General features: G+C 45.7%; 1 protein-coding gene across 12 annotated transcripts in view; it reads left to right on the top strand.

Annotated features, from left to right (window-relative positions):
* The window catches only part of PDE8B (phosphodiesterase 8B), a 287,039-nt gene that overhangs the window by 209,238 nt on the left and 60,407 nt on the right, over positions 1–17,394 (top strand). For 11 of the 12 annotated variants that reach the window (XR_004317842.1, XR_004317839.1, XM_032474681.1 and 8 more), the window contains 3 exons: positions 3,574–3,714; positions 5,262–5,350; positions 6,670–6,730. Coding sequence is in view for 10 of the 12 variants with exons in the window: in XM_032474681.1 (XP_032330572.1) it covers positions 3,574–3,714; positions 5,262–5,350; positions 6,670–6,730 (291 nt within the window). In the remaining 2 variants the exon portion in view is untranslated. The remainder of the gene's footprint in view (positions 1–3,573; positions 3,715–5,261; positions 5,351–6,669; positions 6,731–17,394) is intronic. The other variant, XM_032474645.1, reaches the window with a different exon arrangement.

Here is a 17,394-nt window from a genome sequence, read left to right on the forward strand (position 1 = left end):
TTGAGCCACCCTTTTCCAAGCTCTTTGCCATAATTCTCACATTTCAGCACATTTTCTTTGTTGAAAGGAACATCAAAGTGTGCAAGGAAATCTGGTAGACCGAAGCTAAGAATTAGATATTCAATAAGAATAAAAATTAGTTCAGATCAGGACCTGCAATTTCTTCGACAGAGATGGGGCCAAGTCTTTAGACTATCTGGTGAGAGATTATTTACACAGAAGTATGTCAGAATGGTAGAGTAAATGCTTATAAGTAAGTAGCCTTTGGGAGCAGAATATTCTCAGTGGTCCTCATCTATTTCCCTGCACTTGGTGTTCCAATTATAAAACACTCTTGTATAATACTAAAGCCATCTTCCTAAGGAAATGTATATAGCAGACAAACTTTTGTTTAAACAAATTTCTTATTGTTTGTCGGAAGATAAGATGTTTACTCTTAAAAAATGCTCTGAAATGTAGACTTTCCACTGATGGGCTGTAGCCTGCCTGCACTTGGTTTCCATAGTTGCACCGAGTGTGAGGCTCATTTGGTACCATCACTAGAGACCAAGGACAGTGTCCAGCACACGGTGAGACCTCCCTCCCCCACCTGCACACACAGGCACACCCTGCTCTCACACGGAGTCAGTGACATCAGTAGCCCACCTGGGCCCTGTCATCATCACACTTGTGAGGACATCTCGTCTCCATTCAGGAATCCTAGGAAAGAGGCATAAGTGCTTGATCATACAGGATGGGGAAACTGAGGCCCAGAAAGGCCAAGGGACTTCTCCAAGGAAAGTCCCAATTGTAAATATTGGAACCAGAACATCCAGCCTTGTCTTTCTGACTCCAGGGCCTTCCTACCTGGCCCCCTGTTTGGCTGTATTTTGGGAATTGGTTTTTCTGGCTGTCCCATGAGATGGATCTGAAGGCTACCTGTCACTGGGCCACCTGCCTGCAAATCTGCATCCTGAACCCTAGAGAAATCACACGTTTCCCTTATAGACCAAACACAAATCCCACAGCTCCCCGATTTGTATCTGGACCTGAATGGTCTGTTCATGAAACACGTTAGCTTTGCGCCTCCCTCTTTTGCAGGGAAGCCGGGTTGTGGTGTTAGTGGTGAGGAGAAGGGCATCTCTGGTCTCTACCAGCCCTCCCCACTGGTAATCTTGCAGACCTTCCTTTAACAGGCAACTGAGCCCTTCGTTCTACAGTTAGCACCTGATGGTTAAGAAACCTCTGTCTCTGGGAGAGGTGACACAGTGATGGTGTCGCATGATATGAATCCCCTGCCAGCCTCGACTGTGAACAGGAAGGAGCAGGGGCTGAGGACAGTGGGAGTCTGGGAAGGGGAGTCCCTGTATTGCAAGGGAAACTATACTGATTGCAGGTTTTTTTCTTGGGGAACGCTTTTAGACCCCTTTACAAACCCACCAGCATTCTGAATACAAAACTCAAAACAAAAGCAAGGAGGAAGAAGCTGAATAGAGGATGTTATATGTAAGGGGGAAATCAAAATGACCTTTGTGCTATGGAGTTTAAGATAGGTCGTCATGAACGAGCTACTTCATACATGTTCTCACTCAACACCGGAGTCCTCTTCGGAGCAATGCCACTTCCCAGGGCATGTACCTCTTAGTGCAGATGTTCAGAGGTCAGGCAGTAGCACTTAAAATTTAGGAACAATATCTACCTATCCATCCATCCATCTACCCATCCTTCCATCGAAATTATCCATCTGCTTTAAAACACTTACATGGTGCTTATCATGTGCCAGATGCAGTACTAACCATTTTACACATACTCATTTATTTCTTACAACAGTTCAATGAACCAGGTACCATTATTGTAGCCATTCTACAGATGAGGAAACAGAGGACCAGAGAAGATAAGTAACCTGCCCACAGTCATGTAGCTAGTGATGGACAAACCAGGATTTGAGCTCGGGTGCCTTGGCCCCAGAGTCCCTGTCCTGGAGTACCTACTGCATTGCGAGGGGACAGGAACCTTAACGTGAACAAAGGGCCACGATTTCTATCCACATCTACAACCTAGTAGCAAAAGCCGAATAAACACATATAGGAGAAGTTAGCCAACAAAGATGGAAAACAACGCATTCTCAAATCCATTCATCAGATAGTCACTAAATAGTGCTGAGTGTCCAAAGACAAATCCAAAGTAGCCTTTGCCCTTGAGGATTTTCATGTCTACTGGGGAGAGACGGGAAAAATCAAACTTGAGATTTAGTGTAGTAAATCACTCAAAGCCTGCACGGGAGAGAGTGGGAGTGGTAGGAGTGGCACTAACTCAGACTGGGCAAGGGGATCAAGGACAGCTGGCTGGAGCAGGAGAGGGGTCAGTTGGAGTTAACGAGACAAGGAGATGGGGCAGGCTTTCTAAGCAGAGAGCTCATGGGCCAGGGCCCAGCAGTGAGAGGCTGAGCAGCATTGCAGGGCAGGCCCGGGAGCTGTGGGCTGAACTCGACCAGGCAAGCAGGGGTCACGCCTGCTGCCCCGCCCAGGCAGGGATCTGAGGACCACCACATGGAAGTGATAGGAGATCAGCAAAGACAGCATCACTACCCCTCCTCTTCAGTGACCCCCATAACGCCTTGTGCCGAGGACCCCAGAGCAGCCTCCCAGCCCCTCATACTCCTGGGGTCAGTTGTGTTAATAGAAGCTGTGTTCCCAAGACAGGAGGTCCCCAGTGTCCCTGAATTTCCCGGTTCCTTCCTCACTGCTGTCATCACTGTGGAGGGCAAGAGTGATCAGTTTACAAGACTGTTTTCTGAAGCAGCAGATGGATGGATGTCAGTCGTGCCCAAAGAAATCCATGACCTAGATGCAGTGCACTCACGTTTCCCCCACATTCTTCATCACTTGTCCCCTCCACTCAGAAGAAATTGGAGGGTGGGGACAGGAGCCAAGAGCCAGCCAAGGTGATGGCTGTAAATTCCAGGGTTCTGGGCCGAGTTTTGGAAAGAAATCTCTGGCCAGAATGTGCTGGGTTAGGGGTGGAGAGAGCCCCTCCTCACTCATGGGCTGCGCCCAGCACTGAAAGGGCTGCCTCCTGCCCAAGCCTTTTAACTGAATCAATTGTTCAGTTAGACCGGAAGTGTCCCCAAGCCTTGCATTGGTTAATAGACAGTGGCTATTATCTATTCATCTATTAATATCTAGATATGAAAGGTCAAATTGCTGCCTTGTAGAGATTTGACAAAAAGAAGCCACAATCTGTTGGGTGGAGTTCTAGTTAATTTTTATTTGTTCTTTTTTTCTGTTTTTTTCTTATTTTGTGGGCAGTGATGAATATGCCCACCAGAGGCTGGAACTGCTAGGTAAAGGCTTCTCACTCTTTTTCTGCTGGTGAATTTCTTCCCATCTCACAGAGGGCCCAGGGAGCTGGGATGGCAGTTGTATGAGCGTGTGGCTGATGAGGAGGGAGGCAGCTAACCCCCTGGCGCTTGGATCGGGGGACTGGTCAGCATGAGCACTCGCCCAGGGAACTTGAGATTTCAGCACATTTTCTCAGCGTTCCTGCAGGGCACTTGTCAGACCCCCCTGACCTGTAACCACTTCGCGTTCGCAGTATGTCAACCCAGCCCTCGAAAGGATGATGGGCTACCCCAAGGGCGAGCTCCTGGGGAAAGAACTCGCTGAGCTCCCCAAAAGCGATAAGAACCGGGCAGACCTTCTCGACACCATCAACACCTGCATCAAGAAGGGCAAGGTGGGTGAGACCAAACCAGTCCAGAGACTCCTCCCCAGTGCTTTGCTCTTCGAGTTTTGATGTCTTCAAGATTGGCTTCTTGAATACTGTTATAATTAAGTTAAAAATTTTTATGTATGCAAAGTGAATTAGATTTTGAGTGAATTTTGGATATCAAGCGAACCTGGTGCTTATCATGATGATGCAGAATCTGATGATTTTATACAAGGAAATTCCTTCCTTCACGTGACTATATCCCACCTGTCATTGCTGGAATATCATACATATCTCTGGGCAAAGTTCCACCCAGAGAGCTGTTCTATGTTTTTTAGTTTACCCAGTGTTTGGGGGACTAGGAGTATTTAATAGCAGTATTTACATGTTTTATAGGCCCAGTTTTCGGTCAGCTTTTCTTCTTCTGTTCTCTTTACTCATCACAGTTTGACAGAGATGTATAGATTGCTCTTCCCTACCCCATCAGTTTGTCCAGCGGCCTCCACTGCATCCCATCAGATAAAGGCAGTGGTGTGAATGCAATAGGCATCTCCCCTCAAGCCCTTCCTTCCACAGGAGTATTGCTCTCAGAGCTGGAATTGCCTGTGCACTTTCTCTTAAGCATTCAGATGCTTTCTCTGATATGAAGTAGTTAGATAAGCGTGGTATTCATTTAATGAGGCACCATTGTACAGGAATAAAGTAGATTTGGGTTATATATGATGGCCAAAATTAATAAAAGAAAAATTGGGGCAGTGAGATTGAAAATGAAGCAGGATATTGTCAAGTACTCCAAAAAAATTTTGCCAGGAGAATACTGCCACACTCTGGTGACCCCAGTATGCCCCCAGCTGGCCATCTTGTGTGAGTGTGGAGGTGAGAAGAGCCTGCAGAGAGTCTCAGGTTCTGACTCAGCCACTCCCTCCCAGAAATAGTGGGGGTGCCATAGACTCGCCCTGAGGTCACCGGGCTCTTCATCCCAGCCAGTGCCCCAGGGTCCAGACACAGCAGGAATCTTCATGGCCCTCTTTGCCTTATCCATGGAAACTGCCAGGAGCCAGACTAAACCCAGAGAAATCATGTCTGGAGGCCCCATAGGATGGTAAAAGACGACTGGCTTTGAGGAGAGTAAAGAGATACACGTTTATAATCATATCATCCACTGGGCAAATTAATTAGCATCTCTGAGCCTCAGTTTATCCATCTGTAAATTAAGGATGACAATAACAAGCTCACAGGTTGTTGTAAAGATCTCAAGAAAGACCTCAAAGGAGGCAACTGGACCTGGTGCCACTACGCCCATAGGGCTGAGGGCGGGAACTTCACCCACTGCTCATGGTATCCTGGAACCCAGGGGTGGCGGCCTGGCGCTGGACTCATGGTCTTGTGGTCTTTATGCCTCGTGACCGTGAGCCTCGTGTCATCAGCGTCACAGTGGGTGCAGCTAGAGAGCAGTGTTGTGTGGAATGTAACAAAGCCTGTGGGAACTTTATTGCTGAACTGGATGAGACCCTCTGTAGGAGCAGCTCTAAGCCTGCACGGAAGGACTTGAAGAGCTCTCTTTGTCTGTGTAGGAGTGGCAGGGGGTTTACTATGCCAGACGGAAATCGGGGGACAGCATCCAACAGCATGTGAAGATCACTCCAGTGATTGGCCAAGGAGGGTGAGAGCCAACTCTTAAACTCTACCAGTTGAGGGGCCCATGTGGGCGCTGTGTTTGTGTATGGAAATGCAAGTGTGTTAGACCCACACATACAGTAGGATTAGGTCCGTACATAGTGCAGGCAGGGATACCTCCGTGCGGCCGGCAGCGCCCCTCAGACAGCAGCGCCCCCTCTTCTCCCGCTTATGGGCCTTAGGAAGCATGACCTCAGCTGTCTACCTTCCCCTGGTTGTCTGTGGCTCCCTCGTCCGCACTCCTGAAGGAGCTCAGTTTCTAGGCCTTCCCCCTGCATAGCGACAACCACAAAACGGGGCTTTCTGGCCTCGGCCCTGTCCTGGGAGCCGACCTTCTCTCAGGAGGCCCTGGCTCTGTGCTGGTTGTCTCCGGGCACCCAGGCTTGATCCACAAGGAAGAGAGCCCCAGAGGTCACAGCTGTGGGGAGAGAGGTGTCTGCCCGGAGCTGAGGCAATCCGACCCCACTTGATCCCAGATTGCCTGTTCATGTGCAGACTTAAGTAATATATGCAATTCTTTTTCCTTCTTCCAGTTAAGTTTTGTGAGAAGGCTCCTGATGCCAAACAGGATTGCTTAACAGTACCTCACTGAGGAGCCTTTGTGAATGAGCCAAAGGTCAACACCAGCTTCAAACTGGTGCCCATAACCAGAAGAGGAGAGCCCTGCCTGACTCTTAGGACTACCTGAGTTCCTTGCACGTTACTGTAATATTCCATAGTCAGCTCCTGCAGTCTTTTCGCGGTCTCCTTGTGATAATGAGCAGGAAGACCACAGGCTGTTTTGGGAGTCTGTCCATGACCTTAAAATAAGAGGGGTTTTCTCTGCCTGAAAAACGCCATCATTATGATGACCAGGCAATGAATGAATATGGAATATTAAATACAGAAACAGCAACCATAAACTTCGGTCCTTGCCCAAATGAGTATTTTGCCTTTTGCCTCTATATAATCCATCAGAGTATTAGTGTCAGCAGAGTTAAAACCCATTTTATCTGGAGTAGCGTTTCATCCCATCACTGACACTGCCGAGGAGCCGGGCTTCGGGAGTCGGGGAGGAAATGAAGTGCCCATTAGGACAGTGATTCTGAGCTGGCTCTGATTAAGAGGGAAGCTCGGTTTCTGAAGGCATGCATGAGCTGTGTGTGAAAAATGCAGTTTTTTTAGGTTGGGTTTTGTTGGAATTTTAAATCTGCCCTTGATTGGACCCTGGAGTTTTACCAAAAGATTCTGTTAATGTTTTCAGTCGCTAATTTGTTGAATCATCTCATTTCTGACTCACTAATAACCGATTGTTTATGTTATTAGGAAAATTAGGCATTTTGTCTCCCTCAAGAAACTGTGTTGTACCACCGACAGTAATAAGCAGGTACCGTGTTCCCTTTGCTTCGTTTGTTTTGTCGGCTTGACTGCGCGTTGCGTTCTCACTACTGCTCTCCGCTTCTTTCTCCATGTCTTACCGTAGTTGCCAGTTAACAAGCTTTATGGCAAAATTAGGCTCCTTAGACAAATAGTAAAAGCAGAGATCCCCTGCAAGCCTGCTCTGCTTTATTAATACTGCACATTAGTTAGGATTTGGCTTGCAGCTGGGCAACTCAGGACCATTACATCTTATGAGAGTATAAAAGTCTTCCTCCAAATAAAAAAATAGTCTATCTTAATTTCTTAAAAGTATGTATGCATTTGGGCACTTCTCTCCTATAAATTCGTATCAAAACCAAAAATCATTTCTGTTAGTACTGTGGGTTTTTTTAAACCATTACATCATGCAGAACAGTGCATTTGTGTGTTGTCTTCTGAAGTAACAGAATGTTAATCCGTTGCTGTATTTAAGAACTTTTTTAGTTTGATCGTAGAGTACAACAATGGTGTTGGTATTTTTTCTGTTTGATTTATGCTTTAGTACTGGATTATGTGTATTTTCACTTCGTGCTTTAAGGTTTGTTGGCTAAAAAGTATTCAACAAGCATCGTTGCCAATAGTCTATTTTTTAATAAGAATCTTTTTGTTTATATTCATTTTATTGAAGTATGGTTGATGTATAATGTAAGTTTCAGGTGTACAGCATAGTGATTTGCAGTTTTTAAAGGTTATATTACATTTATAGTTAGTATAAAATATTGGCTGTATTCCCTGTGTTGTACACTGTATCCTTGTAGCTTATTTATTTTATACACAGTAGTTTGTACCTCTTAATCCCCTACACCATCTTACTTCTCCCACCTTCCCTCTCCCCACTGGTAACAACTAGTTTGTGAGTCTGTTTCTTCCTTGTTCATTTGATTCATTTTTTAGATTCCTCATATAAGTGATACCGTATAGTATTTGTCTTTCTCTGTCTTTTTTCGCTAAGTATAATACCTTCCAAGTCCATGTTGCGAATGGCAAATTTTCATCCTTTTTTATGGCTGAGTAGTATTCCACTGTGTGTATATGTGTGTGTGTATATGTGTAGGTTTTCAAAAATAGACCATGTTTTGGTAATATACATACCACCAATCATCTATTTTTGAAAACCTACAAAATATGGCATTTGACTTAGATGAAGATTTATAAAGAAGGGACAGTGTCTCTCAAGGATATGAAGGGTTTCAGGGCATAAGCCATTTTAGCGTACCATGTCAGAGACTTGGAGAGTGGCATGGGATCAGAAGGTGGCCTGGTCAGGCAAGGCAGTAAACAGGGGGATGCTGGGCGAAAGATACCTGGGCTCCCCACAGTGAGAAGGCAGCTCCCAAGGGGAGGGGGCTGAGCAGTGAGCCTGCCCAAGGCTTCCTGCTGGTGTCTCAGCCCACCTAAGCATCCGTGTCCACATGCTTTTTTTTTTTTTTAAAGAAAAGGTTCATGGTACATACGTGAAATGATCACCATAGTAAGTCTAGTTAACATCTGTCATCACATATGTACAAGTTTTTTTCTTGTGATGAAAACTTTTAAGATATACTCTCAGTGGCTTTCCAATATACAATACAGTATTATTAACTGTATCACCATGTTGTACATGACATCCCCATGACTGACTGACTTATAACTGGAAGTTTATACCTTTGACCTGCATCCCTTTCAACCACTCCCCGACCCCCACATCTGGAAACCACCGATCTGTTGTCTATATCTATGAGTTCAAGTTTTTGTTTTTAGATTCTATATATAAGTGATAACATAAGGTATTGGTTTTTCTCTGTCTGATTTGTTTCACTTACCATAATGCCCTCAAGGTCCATTCATGTTGTCCCAAATGGTGAGATTTCCTTCTTTCTTATGGCTAAATAATGTTCCACTGTATATGTATATAACCACATTTTCTTTATCTATTCAACCATCAGTGGACACTTAGGTTGTTTCTGCGTTTTGGCTATTGTAAATAATGCTACAGTAAACATGGGGGTGCATGTATTGTTTAGAGTTAAGAATTTCATTTTCCTTGGATAAATGCCTGGGAATGGAACTGCTGGATCATACAGTAGTTCCATTTTAAATTTTTTGAGGAACTTCCATGCTGTTTTCCCATAGTGGCTGCAGCAATTTACATTCCCAACAGTGCATAAGGGTTCCATTTTTCTATATTCTCAACAACACTTTTTTTTTTTTTTTTTTACTTTTTGATAATAGCCATTTTGACAAGTATGAGTTGGTATCTCACTGTGGTTTTGATTTGTTTTTCCCTGATGGTTAGTGATGTCAAACTCCCATTTGTGTACCTGTTGGGCATCTGTACATCTTCTTTGGAAAAATGTCTATTCAGATTCTCTGCCCACTTTTTAATTGGGTTTTTTTTTCAGCTATTGGGCTGTATGAGTTCTTTATATATTTTGAATATTAACTCCCTTATCAGATACATGATTTGCAAACATTTTCTTTCATTTGGTGGGTTGCCTTCCTGATTTGTTGTTGATTTCCTTTGCCACATGAAGCTTTTTAGTTTGATATATGCAGTCCCAATTGTTTATTTAGGGTTTTGGTGCCTTTGCTTTTGGTGTCAAAAAATCACTGCCAAGACCAATGGCAAGGAGCTTATCCCCTATGGTTTCTTCGAGGAGTTTGATGGTCTCAGGCCTTACATTCAAGACCTTAATCCATTTTGAGTAAAGTTGTGTGTATTATATAAGATAGTGGTCCAGTTTCATTCTTTTCCATGTGGCTGTTTAATTTTCTCAGTATCATTTATTGAAGAGACTGTTCTTCCCCCACTGTATGTTCTTGACTCCTTTGTCATAAGTTAATTGACCATGTATATGTGAGTTTATTTCTGGGCTCTGTGTTGATCTCCATTTATAGACCCGTTGATCTATGTGTCTGTTTTTATGTCAGTACCAGTGCTGTCTTGAGTACTGTAGCTTTTGAACATAGTTTGAAATAAGGAAGCGTGATTCCTCCAGCTTTGTTCTTCTTAAGAACATCAGAGAAATATTCCAGAATAACAAAAGCAATCATGTACTTTAGTTCAGCATAAAATGCCTCCTTCAGCACTGAGCATTTCATCTGGAGTCAGGAAATTTTCACTTAATGCTATAAAGGCACGCGGAGAGGCAAGTCCTTGGAGACCTCTGAGAAAGGAAGGGACTTGACTTTCATAGGAAAAAAAATTCTCTCAACAGCAAAGTTTAGACATCCAGGAGGAAGGATGAGGTCTATATGAGAGGTGACATGGGTGGAGGGAGAATCACAGGACACCCTGGTGGCTTTTTAGAGACAAACTGCTGACCCCAAGCAGCGCAAACCGACCTGCTTGGGCTTGAAGCCGCAGTGCAGGACGTGGGCCCCTTGGGCTCGTTCGCAGCCGTGCTAGAAGTGAGCCAAGTACAGGCCACGTCCAAAACCAGGCGCAGCCCCCCCACCAGCCTAGCCCTGCTGCCCCTCCTTCCTCTCTTTCTCACTTAGTGAACGCCCCCCCCCACCCCGATCTGTCGCTAGTCTCCTTGCAGCTCCACGTGCGCAAATTCTACCAGTCCTCCTGGGTCCGGCCCGAGAGACATAAGTTCCAGCTCCCTCCTCAAGCCCCCTAAGTACCTTCTTTGCTTTGTATCACCCCCACTCCCACCGTTGTCATGGCGACCGTGTGCCGAGCTGCCGTCTGCTTTTCAGCAGGGTCCCCCAGGCTCTGCTTGTCCTTGTGTGCCCAGGCTGCCTGGCGCGTAGTAGGCCCTCAAGCTGTTGTTTAGCTTGACTGGAGTTGAATGTCTTGGTCCCAGCCTCCTGTCACCTGTAAACTCTGCCTGCCTCACAGGGAGAGCAGGCAAGCCCTTAACATAGGACTCAAGGATGCAGAAGCGAGGGGCCACCCCTTCTTTTCTGAGGCTCTAAATAGAAACGTCTTTATTGCTGTAAATTAGCTGCTGTTCTGAGAAGGGTGGAAATACCAGGCTCAGATATCCTGAGCCATTGACGTCACCTAATGGTGCTGCACAGGCCTAGGGAGACATTTAGATTTTCCAATAACAAAGGATTTTTATATCTCTGGCTAGCCACAGTGTTTTTCCTCCTCATCAGAGGAGGCTGAAGAGATTGGTGATGGGTCTGTGACGGAAGGGGCTCCCTGGAGGGTGGGAGCAGCCCATCTGCAGGCGGCTCCAGGGGTGCTGCTTTTTGGGGTTTAGTCCTGACGTCAAAATCCACCCTGGGTTTGCATTTTAACGAGGAGTGAAACTGTAAGCCAGGCTGCTGTCTGCTAGTGGTGCTTGTCGTCAGCAAAGATCTCTTTTCCTGTGTGAACCTGCAGCTTTTCTCCAGGAGGCTGGAAATGCTCAGTGAGGTTTGTCTGCTGTAAACATTGTCTCCCCCTCCACCGCTCACAAACTTTCTCCCACCTGTGTATTAAACGCCTGTTCTGTGCTGGCACCTGGGACACAAAGTGTCTGCCCTGGAAGCCACGGGGGCCCTGGACAAATAAGCAGGGTACGTTTCTAGAGCACAATACAGGGAGGTGGGAACCCGGCCCCGGAGAAGCACAAAACAGGACCAGGGGATGCTGGCTAGGATTTTTCACGTGTCATCTAGGACAAAGGGCAACAAACTACAACCTGCAGGCCCAGTGTGGCCTGTTTTGTAAATAAAGTTTTATCGGCACACAGCCACGTTCTTTGTTAGGTAGCGCCTGTGGCCGCTTTGATATGACAGCCGCTAAACTGAGTAAGTACACACAGACCATGTGGCCTGCAAAGCCTAAAATATTTACTCTCTGTCCCTTGACAGAAAAAGTTTGCCAATCCCATTTCCAAGAGAGAATTTTCTTTCTTAGGTTTTCCACTTTCTTAGGCCAGGGACCATCGGCCCAGGCCCTCCGAAAGGGCCACGCTCCGTGTGTGCACACACTTCTTTGGACACCCTTCGCCTTCATGCCAACCTCTGCATCCTGGTCCAGAGTCTGTCTCAACCCCTTTATTCCAGTGAAGACATGAGGACTTAGTTCCCCTCGTCTTTGGCCTTTTCACTTGGTCCAAATCAGAATCCAAATGCGTGGCTGAAACTGGGGAATTTCAGGGATCTGCAACCACAGTCCAGGGGTTGGACTCACATGGGGAAAAGGAGGCTTCCAGGACCCCAGCTTTATACCAGCTCCTCCTAAGCTGGCCTGGTGGAAGCAGAGAGAGGCTCACCACTGCCACCCCTAAAGTGCCCATCCGAGCCCGACTACACTGCAGCCCCCATTCTCACTTCTCCAGGCCTTGGCCATGAGAATATGGGGAGCACGGCATTCCCAAAAGGCAGCGGCCAGTGGCAACCTTGGAGCCCTGGAGAGAGTGTGGGGCTGCAGCAGGTAGTGTCCATCAGACTAGATCACCTGGTCCCTCTTCTCATGAAGGGACGACACACAGGCCATGGGGAAGACACGGGGAGCTGAAGATGTCCGTGTCCAGTAAGAGGAAGTGGTTTTCTTATGAGGTCAGGGATCAAAGCCCACCCAGCTGGCAGCTCCAGGAAAGATGCCTGTGTTCCATGGGTTATGGCAGGAGACGTCATGGCCAGGCTTAGAGGAAGCGTTCTGCTTTCTGAGTAATCAAGGTTCCAGGACAAAGGCTGGTTGAGAGCGGACTGAGATCATGGTGTCTGACCTGGATTTTGCACAGGGCTTTCCTCCAGAGCTAGACAACAGGGCGCCTGCCTTGGGAATTTCATTGACCACCTCCTCATGACAGGAAAGTTGTTTCAGCCTTGGAAAATAGGAAGGATGCTATTTCTGAGTGAAGGTTAGCTTTTTAATGTGAATAAGCTTGGCTTAGTGGAAACCTTGTTTCTGTCAGTGCAAACCCATGTAAGCACCATCACAGCCTGACCTCAGTATGGGGATAGACATTTAAAAGTCACTGCTTTACAAGCACTTTCACACATGTAATTTATTTGGGGATAGTAGAGGCAGAAATAGGGGCTGAATTGGCCAAATTTGCAGTGATGAAATCTTGTTTTGAGATAAGCTTTTTGGGGTTCATTCATACTATTACACCATTGGTCCTGGAACTAATCCCCGGTGGATACCAATGGAAGCCTGTATTTTCTTTTATGGTAAACTATTTAATCTTGAAATTGTTGTAAAGATTAAGGAAAAATAGAACTTTAATAATAATGCATAAGACCAAGCCTGTCAGAGTGTGGGAAGTAAGAAGCAGGAAGGAGTAGATCTTTAGCTTCTTGAAGACTTCAACTGGGGAAGGAGGGACTGTGCCCTGAAGCAAAATCAGTGGAATGTTTTAAGGGATCAGATTAGGCTCAATACAGGAAAGAATTAGTAGAATTGACCAAAGTTGGTAGCCTTAGTGGGTAGTGAGTTCACCATCATGGGAGGTAACCAAGTAGAAGTGGACTGAGCATTTAGTAGAAAAAGCTGTCTAGGGAGGCTACTCACTGGCCAGAGGTTAAACTACATCATTGGTTCTCCAGGTGTGGTTCCCTGGAGCAGCAGTGGCTCTGGGAATTTGTTAGAATTACAAAGCCAGATCTGCAGAATCAGAAATTTGGAAATGACCCTGGGCAGTCTGTTTTAACAAGCCTTTCTGGGAGCTTCTGATTTACTCTGAAGTTGAAGAGCTATTGGGTAAGAAGAATGGCTTCAAGACGCGGATAGTGTGAATTTGGATTATGAGTTCATCAGCAGGGTCTGTTCTAGTTTTAACAATAGTCAGGAAAGTGTATTTTCACTTCTGCCCTCCAGCGCCCCTCTCCCAAGCACAAGGCCCCTGACTCAGGCTGCTCCGGATTTTGTGCTGCAGAGGATCCCCAGCTCTGCTCCAGCCATGCCCAACTTAGGTCCTGGGCCTGCCTGTCCCAGACTGAAATGTGGCTCATCAAATGGAGATGTGCTCCAAGTGTAAACCACGTGCTAGATTTCAGAGACTTAGTATGAAAAAGAATGTACATTAGCTCATAAAAATATCTCAGTCCCAGGTTGATTACACCAGGTTGAAATGATAGCATCTTGCACATGTTGCGCTTAAAATATTAAATTAATTTCACCTGTTTCTTTTTACTTTAATGCAGCCACTAGAAAATTTTAAATTATATTTGTGGTTTGCATTTAGGGCTTACACAATATTTCTGTTGGCGGTCTCGCCCTTCCCTCCCCTGCCAAATCTCACCAGAAATCCAGCTCCCCGCGCCCTTTTACAGGCGATAGAAGGGGCCAGAGAGCTGTGCGCACAGTCTAGCTTCTGCCAGTGAGTCAGCAGCAAACTTACTGAGCCTCCTGGGAGAGGAGGCTGTCACCCTGGCCCCAGGCCGCTAGGCATGCTGTCCCCTTACATGATGGGCGCTTAAGCAGACCTTCAGGGAACATTTTTGTTTGGAGAGGTGTGGGGGCACCTTTCATTAGTTTTCAAACTGCAGCAAAAACTTAGCTGTTACTTTTCTAGAGCTGTTGGGTGGAGAGTGGGGAGCACCAGGCACCTTGCCCTCCCGCCCACTGCCCCTGGGACCCTTCCAGTTGCCACCTGCAGAATGGCCTTCTCTTGGGCACATCTTGCCCCTTGCTGTCCCTCGGCCTCTACTATCCCCACATTTGCCAGGTTGGGCTCCCCCTACTCCTTTCCTTCCTGGCAAGTGGCTTGGCTACTAGGCCTGTTCATGATTTGGGGGCTTCCCCTCAGAGGGTGCAGAACAGGGGCCTTAGTGTTCAGGTAGTCTCATGCCACGGCGTTCTCGGTGAAACAGGAAGAGGGTGGCAGGTGCACAGAGCCAGGAGACAAGGATAAGTAGGGTCACTTCCTGGTTTATGGTCATTGCTGATCCCTGGTGATAAAAACAAGTTTTCAGTGTGTCCTGCATTTCCAGTATTTGAGAGGGGCCACGTGGTCTCTTTTGTTTTTTATTTCCTGCATTAACATAGAAGTATCCACAGAAACAAGGTGGTGAGAATTTTTTCTGTAGCCTCAATACACCTCTTACTGATGCCACTTTGTATTTCTAACACCATTATGATTCTGCATCCTGAAAACACACTCTTCAGGTTTCTGATCTGTCTAGAACCTCAGCATTTAACGGGCTCTACTTGGATTTTACTAGCATATTAATTTTATCCTCATTTTTGTTGAATATTGCATTACATGGCAAATAGATCAAATGATCCAAATATGCCCAGAGATGTGCTTCTCCTGCCCATGAGTACACATAACTGCAGAGTCTTTGAAGGTTATCTGGCCCATTTCTCTCCCCAAAATATGTAACATGTATCATTCTTAAAATTATTGTTGTCTTGATTACCTTTGTTGCATGTTTTGAATGGTGTAAATCCTCTGCAGCCTCCTTGCCTGCAGGGCTCAATCCAGCTCCTCTTCCCTCCAAAAAATCTTCCCAAACTTGCCTGCTGTCTCCCCACTGATGAGGGTGACAGTGACACTGTTTTTCCGCATTTCCCATTGGCCTGTTAATCTTACACGGCTTTAGATCAGTTCTCACCTCAGGCCACTCACTGTGTGTGCCCAGTAGATATTAGAAAGGTATCTTGAAAATTAACTTTTACTCCTTAATACAATAACCTTTGGAAGACATAGGAAATTAAAGATGCAGCCCTGTCTAGTCCCAAATTATCATTAGATGTAGAGTTTCCGATATATGTCTTACGTGCTATTACAAAGAATATTTGCCGTGTTCTCCCAAGGCTCACGTTCAAGTGTGACTTTTTTTAAAATTTTTTTCTATTAAGTTATAGTCAGTTTACAATGTTGTGTCAATTTCCAGTGTAGAGCACAATTTTTCAGTTATACATGAACATACACATACTCATTTTCACATTCTTTTTCACCGTGAGCTACCACAAGATCTTGTATATATTTCCCTGTGCTGTACAGTATAATTTTTTTTATCTATTCTATATATACCTGTCAGTACCTACAAATTTCAAACTCCCGGTCTGTCCCTTCCCACCCCCTCTCCCCCCTGGCAACCACAAGTTTGTAGTCTATGTCTTTGAGTCTGTTTCTGCAAGCGTGACTTTTTAAAAGGAAGTGGGAGAAAAAGGGCTCCGCCACTGAAAACATGACTTAAAAAACACGACTTCACTGAAATGTTCACTTTTAGAGATGTATTTTATGTAATCAGTGTATTACCATGGTATTGAGTCTGTATATATGTACTTTATTCAAAGTAGGTGCCCCAAGTATTTGTTGATATATTTGGTAAAGCCACTAAGTAAACAAAAATTTTCCACTTGGCTTTAGTACATAATTACACCAAGCTATTTACAGAAAGGCCTCCAATATTGCAAAACCACAATTTTTCCTGAGAAACCACTGGTCGAACAGCCAAACCCTGGCAGACATGCATGGAGTACCTGCGGGGTGTCCAAGGGTAGGGCGAGTGGGAGCTCACAGCAGGGAGCAGGAAACAGGGACACCGGGGAATCAGCGATGGGATTACATGTGTGGGAAAGTCCCGGCTCAGAGGACGAGGAGAGGCAACCTCAGGCCTGGCTGGCGCTGCCGGTGGCCGGTGGCTGCCGGAGCTGGTTACGACAGGCTTCCTGAGGCCCGAGAAGTCTGAAGCTGAGAGAGCCACCAGGCTGACAAGGGAGAGGATAAACCGGAACATTCTAGTCCTGCTCACCTACACTGAGCACGGTGGGAGAGGAGGCTGCCTCATTTCCGGTGGACACAGGGGCTCTGCCCTCGTGGCTGGCAGGGCAGCAGGCCCGGGGGGTCTGCCCTGCACGGTGATGGACTTCCCGTACCCCTTCTGGTCTGTCATCCTGTCCTCTCTGCCACGGCAGTAGGTATTGATAAGGCACTGAGCCCGTGGTGGGAACGGGCAGGAGTGGAGGATGGAAAAACAGATGGAGCTCTAAGACTGAGCTGGAAATCTTGTTTCCCTCTGTGTGAAGCGTCGTGCCTGCTCACCTGCAGCAGCACGCTCGGGCGGGGAGGCCCCACTCAGGTGAGCCTCAGCCCCGGAGAAAAGTTAGTGTGACTTAAAGGTAAGGTAGGTTTGCTCATGAATGGTGAGCAGACATGGCTGAGCTGTTTCTTAAAAGTTAATGTTGTCTCTTTATCTCTGTCACATTTAGGACAAGTAGGATTTATATATATATATTTTATTGGAATATAGTCAATTTACAATATTGTGTCAATTTCTAGTGTACAGCATAGTGCTTCAGTCATACAGTTAGTATCTACAAACCTCTAACTCCCAATTTATCCCTTTCCACCCCCTTTCCCCTCGGGTAACCATGTTTGTTTACTATGTCTGTGAGTCTGTTTCTCTTTTGTAAATAAGTTAGTTTGTCTTTTTTTTTTTTTAGATTCCATATGTAAGTGGTATCATATGGTATTTTTCTTTTTCTTTCTGCCTTACCTCACTTAGAATGGCAATCTCCAGGTCCATCTGTGTTGCTGCAAATGGCATTATTTTATAATTTTTTATGGCTGAGTAGTATTCCTTTGTATAAATACACCACAACTTCTTTATCCAGTCATCTGTCAATGGACATTTAGGTTATTTCCAGACAACTAGGATTTAAAGAGGAGATTCTGTGTTGGCCTTTGGGGAGAAGAGGTTTTCCCAAAAGATTTAAGTAAAAGAATTTTAACTAAAATTCCAAAGGCTGCATTT

Source organism: Camelus ferus, chromosome 3, assembly GCF_009834535.1.
Source record: "Camelus ferus isolate YT-003-E chromosome 3, BCGSAC_Cfer_1.0, whole genome shotgun sequence".
NCBI lineage: Eukaryota > Metazoa > Chordata > Mammalia > Artiodactyla > Camelidae > Camelus > Camelus ferus.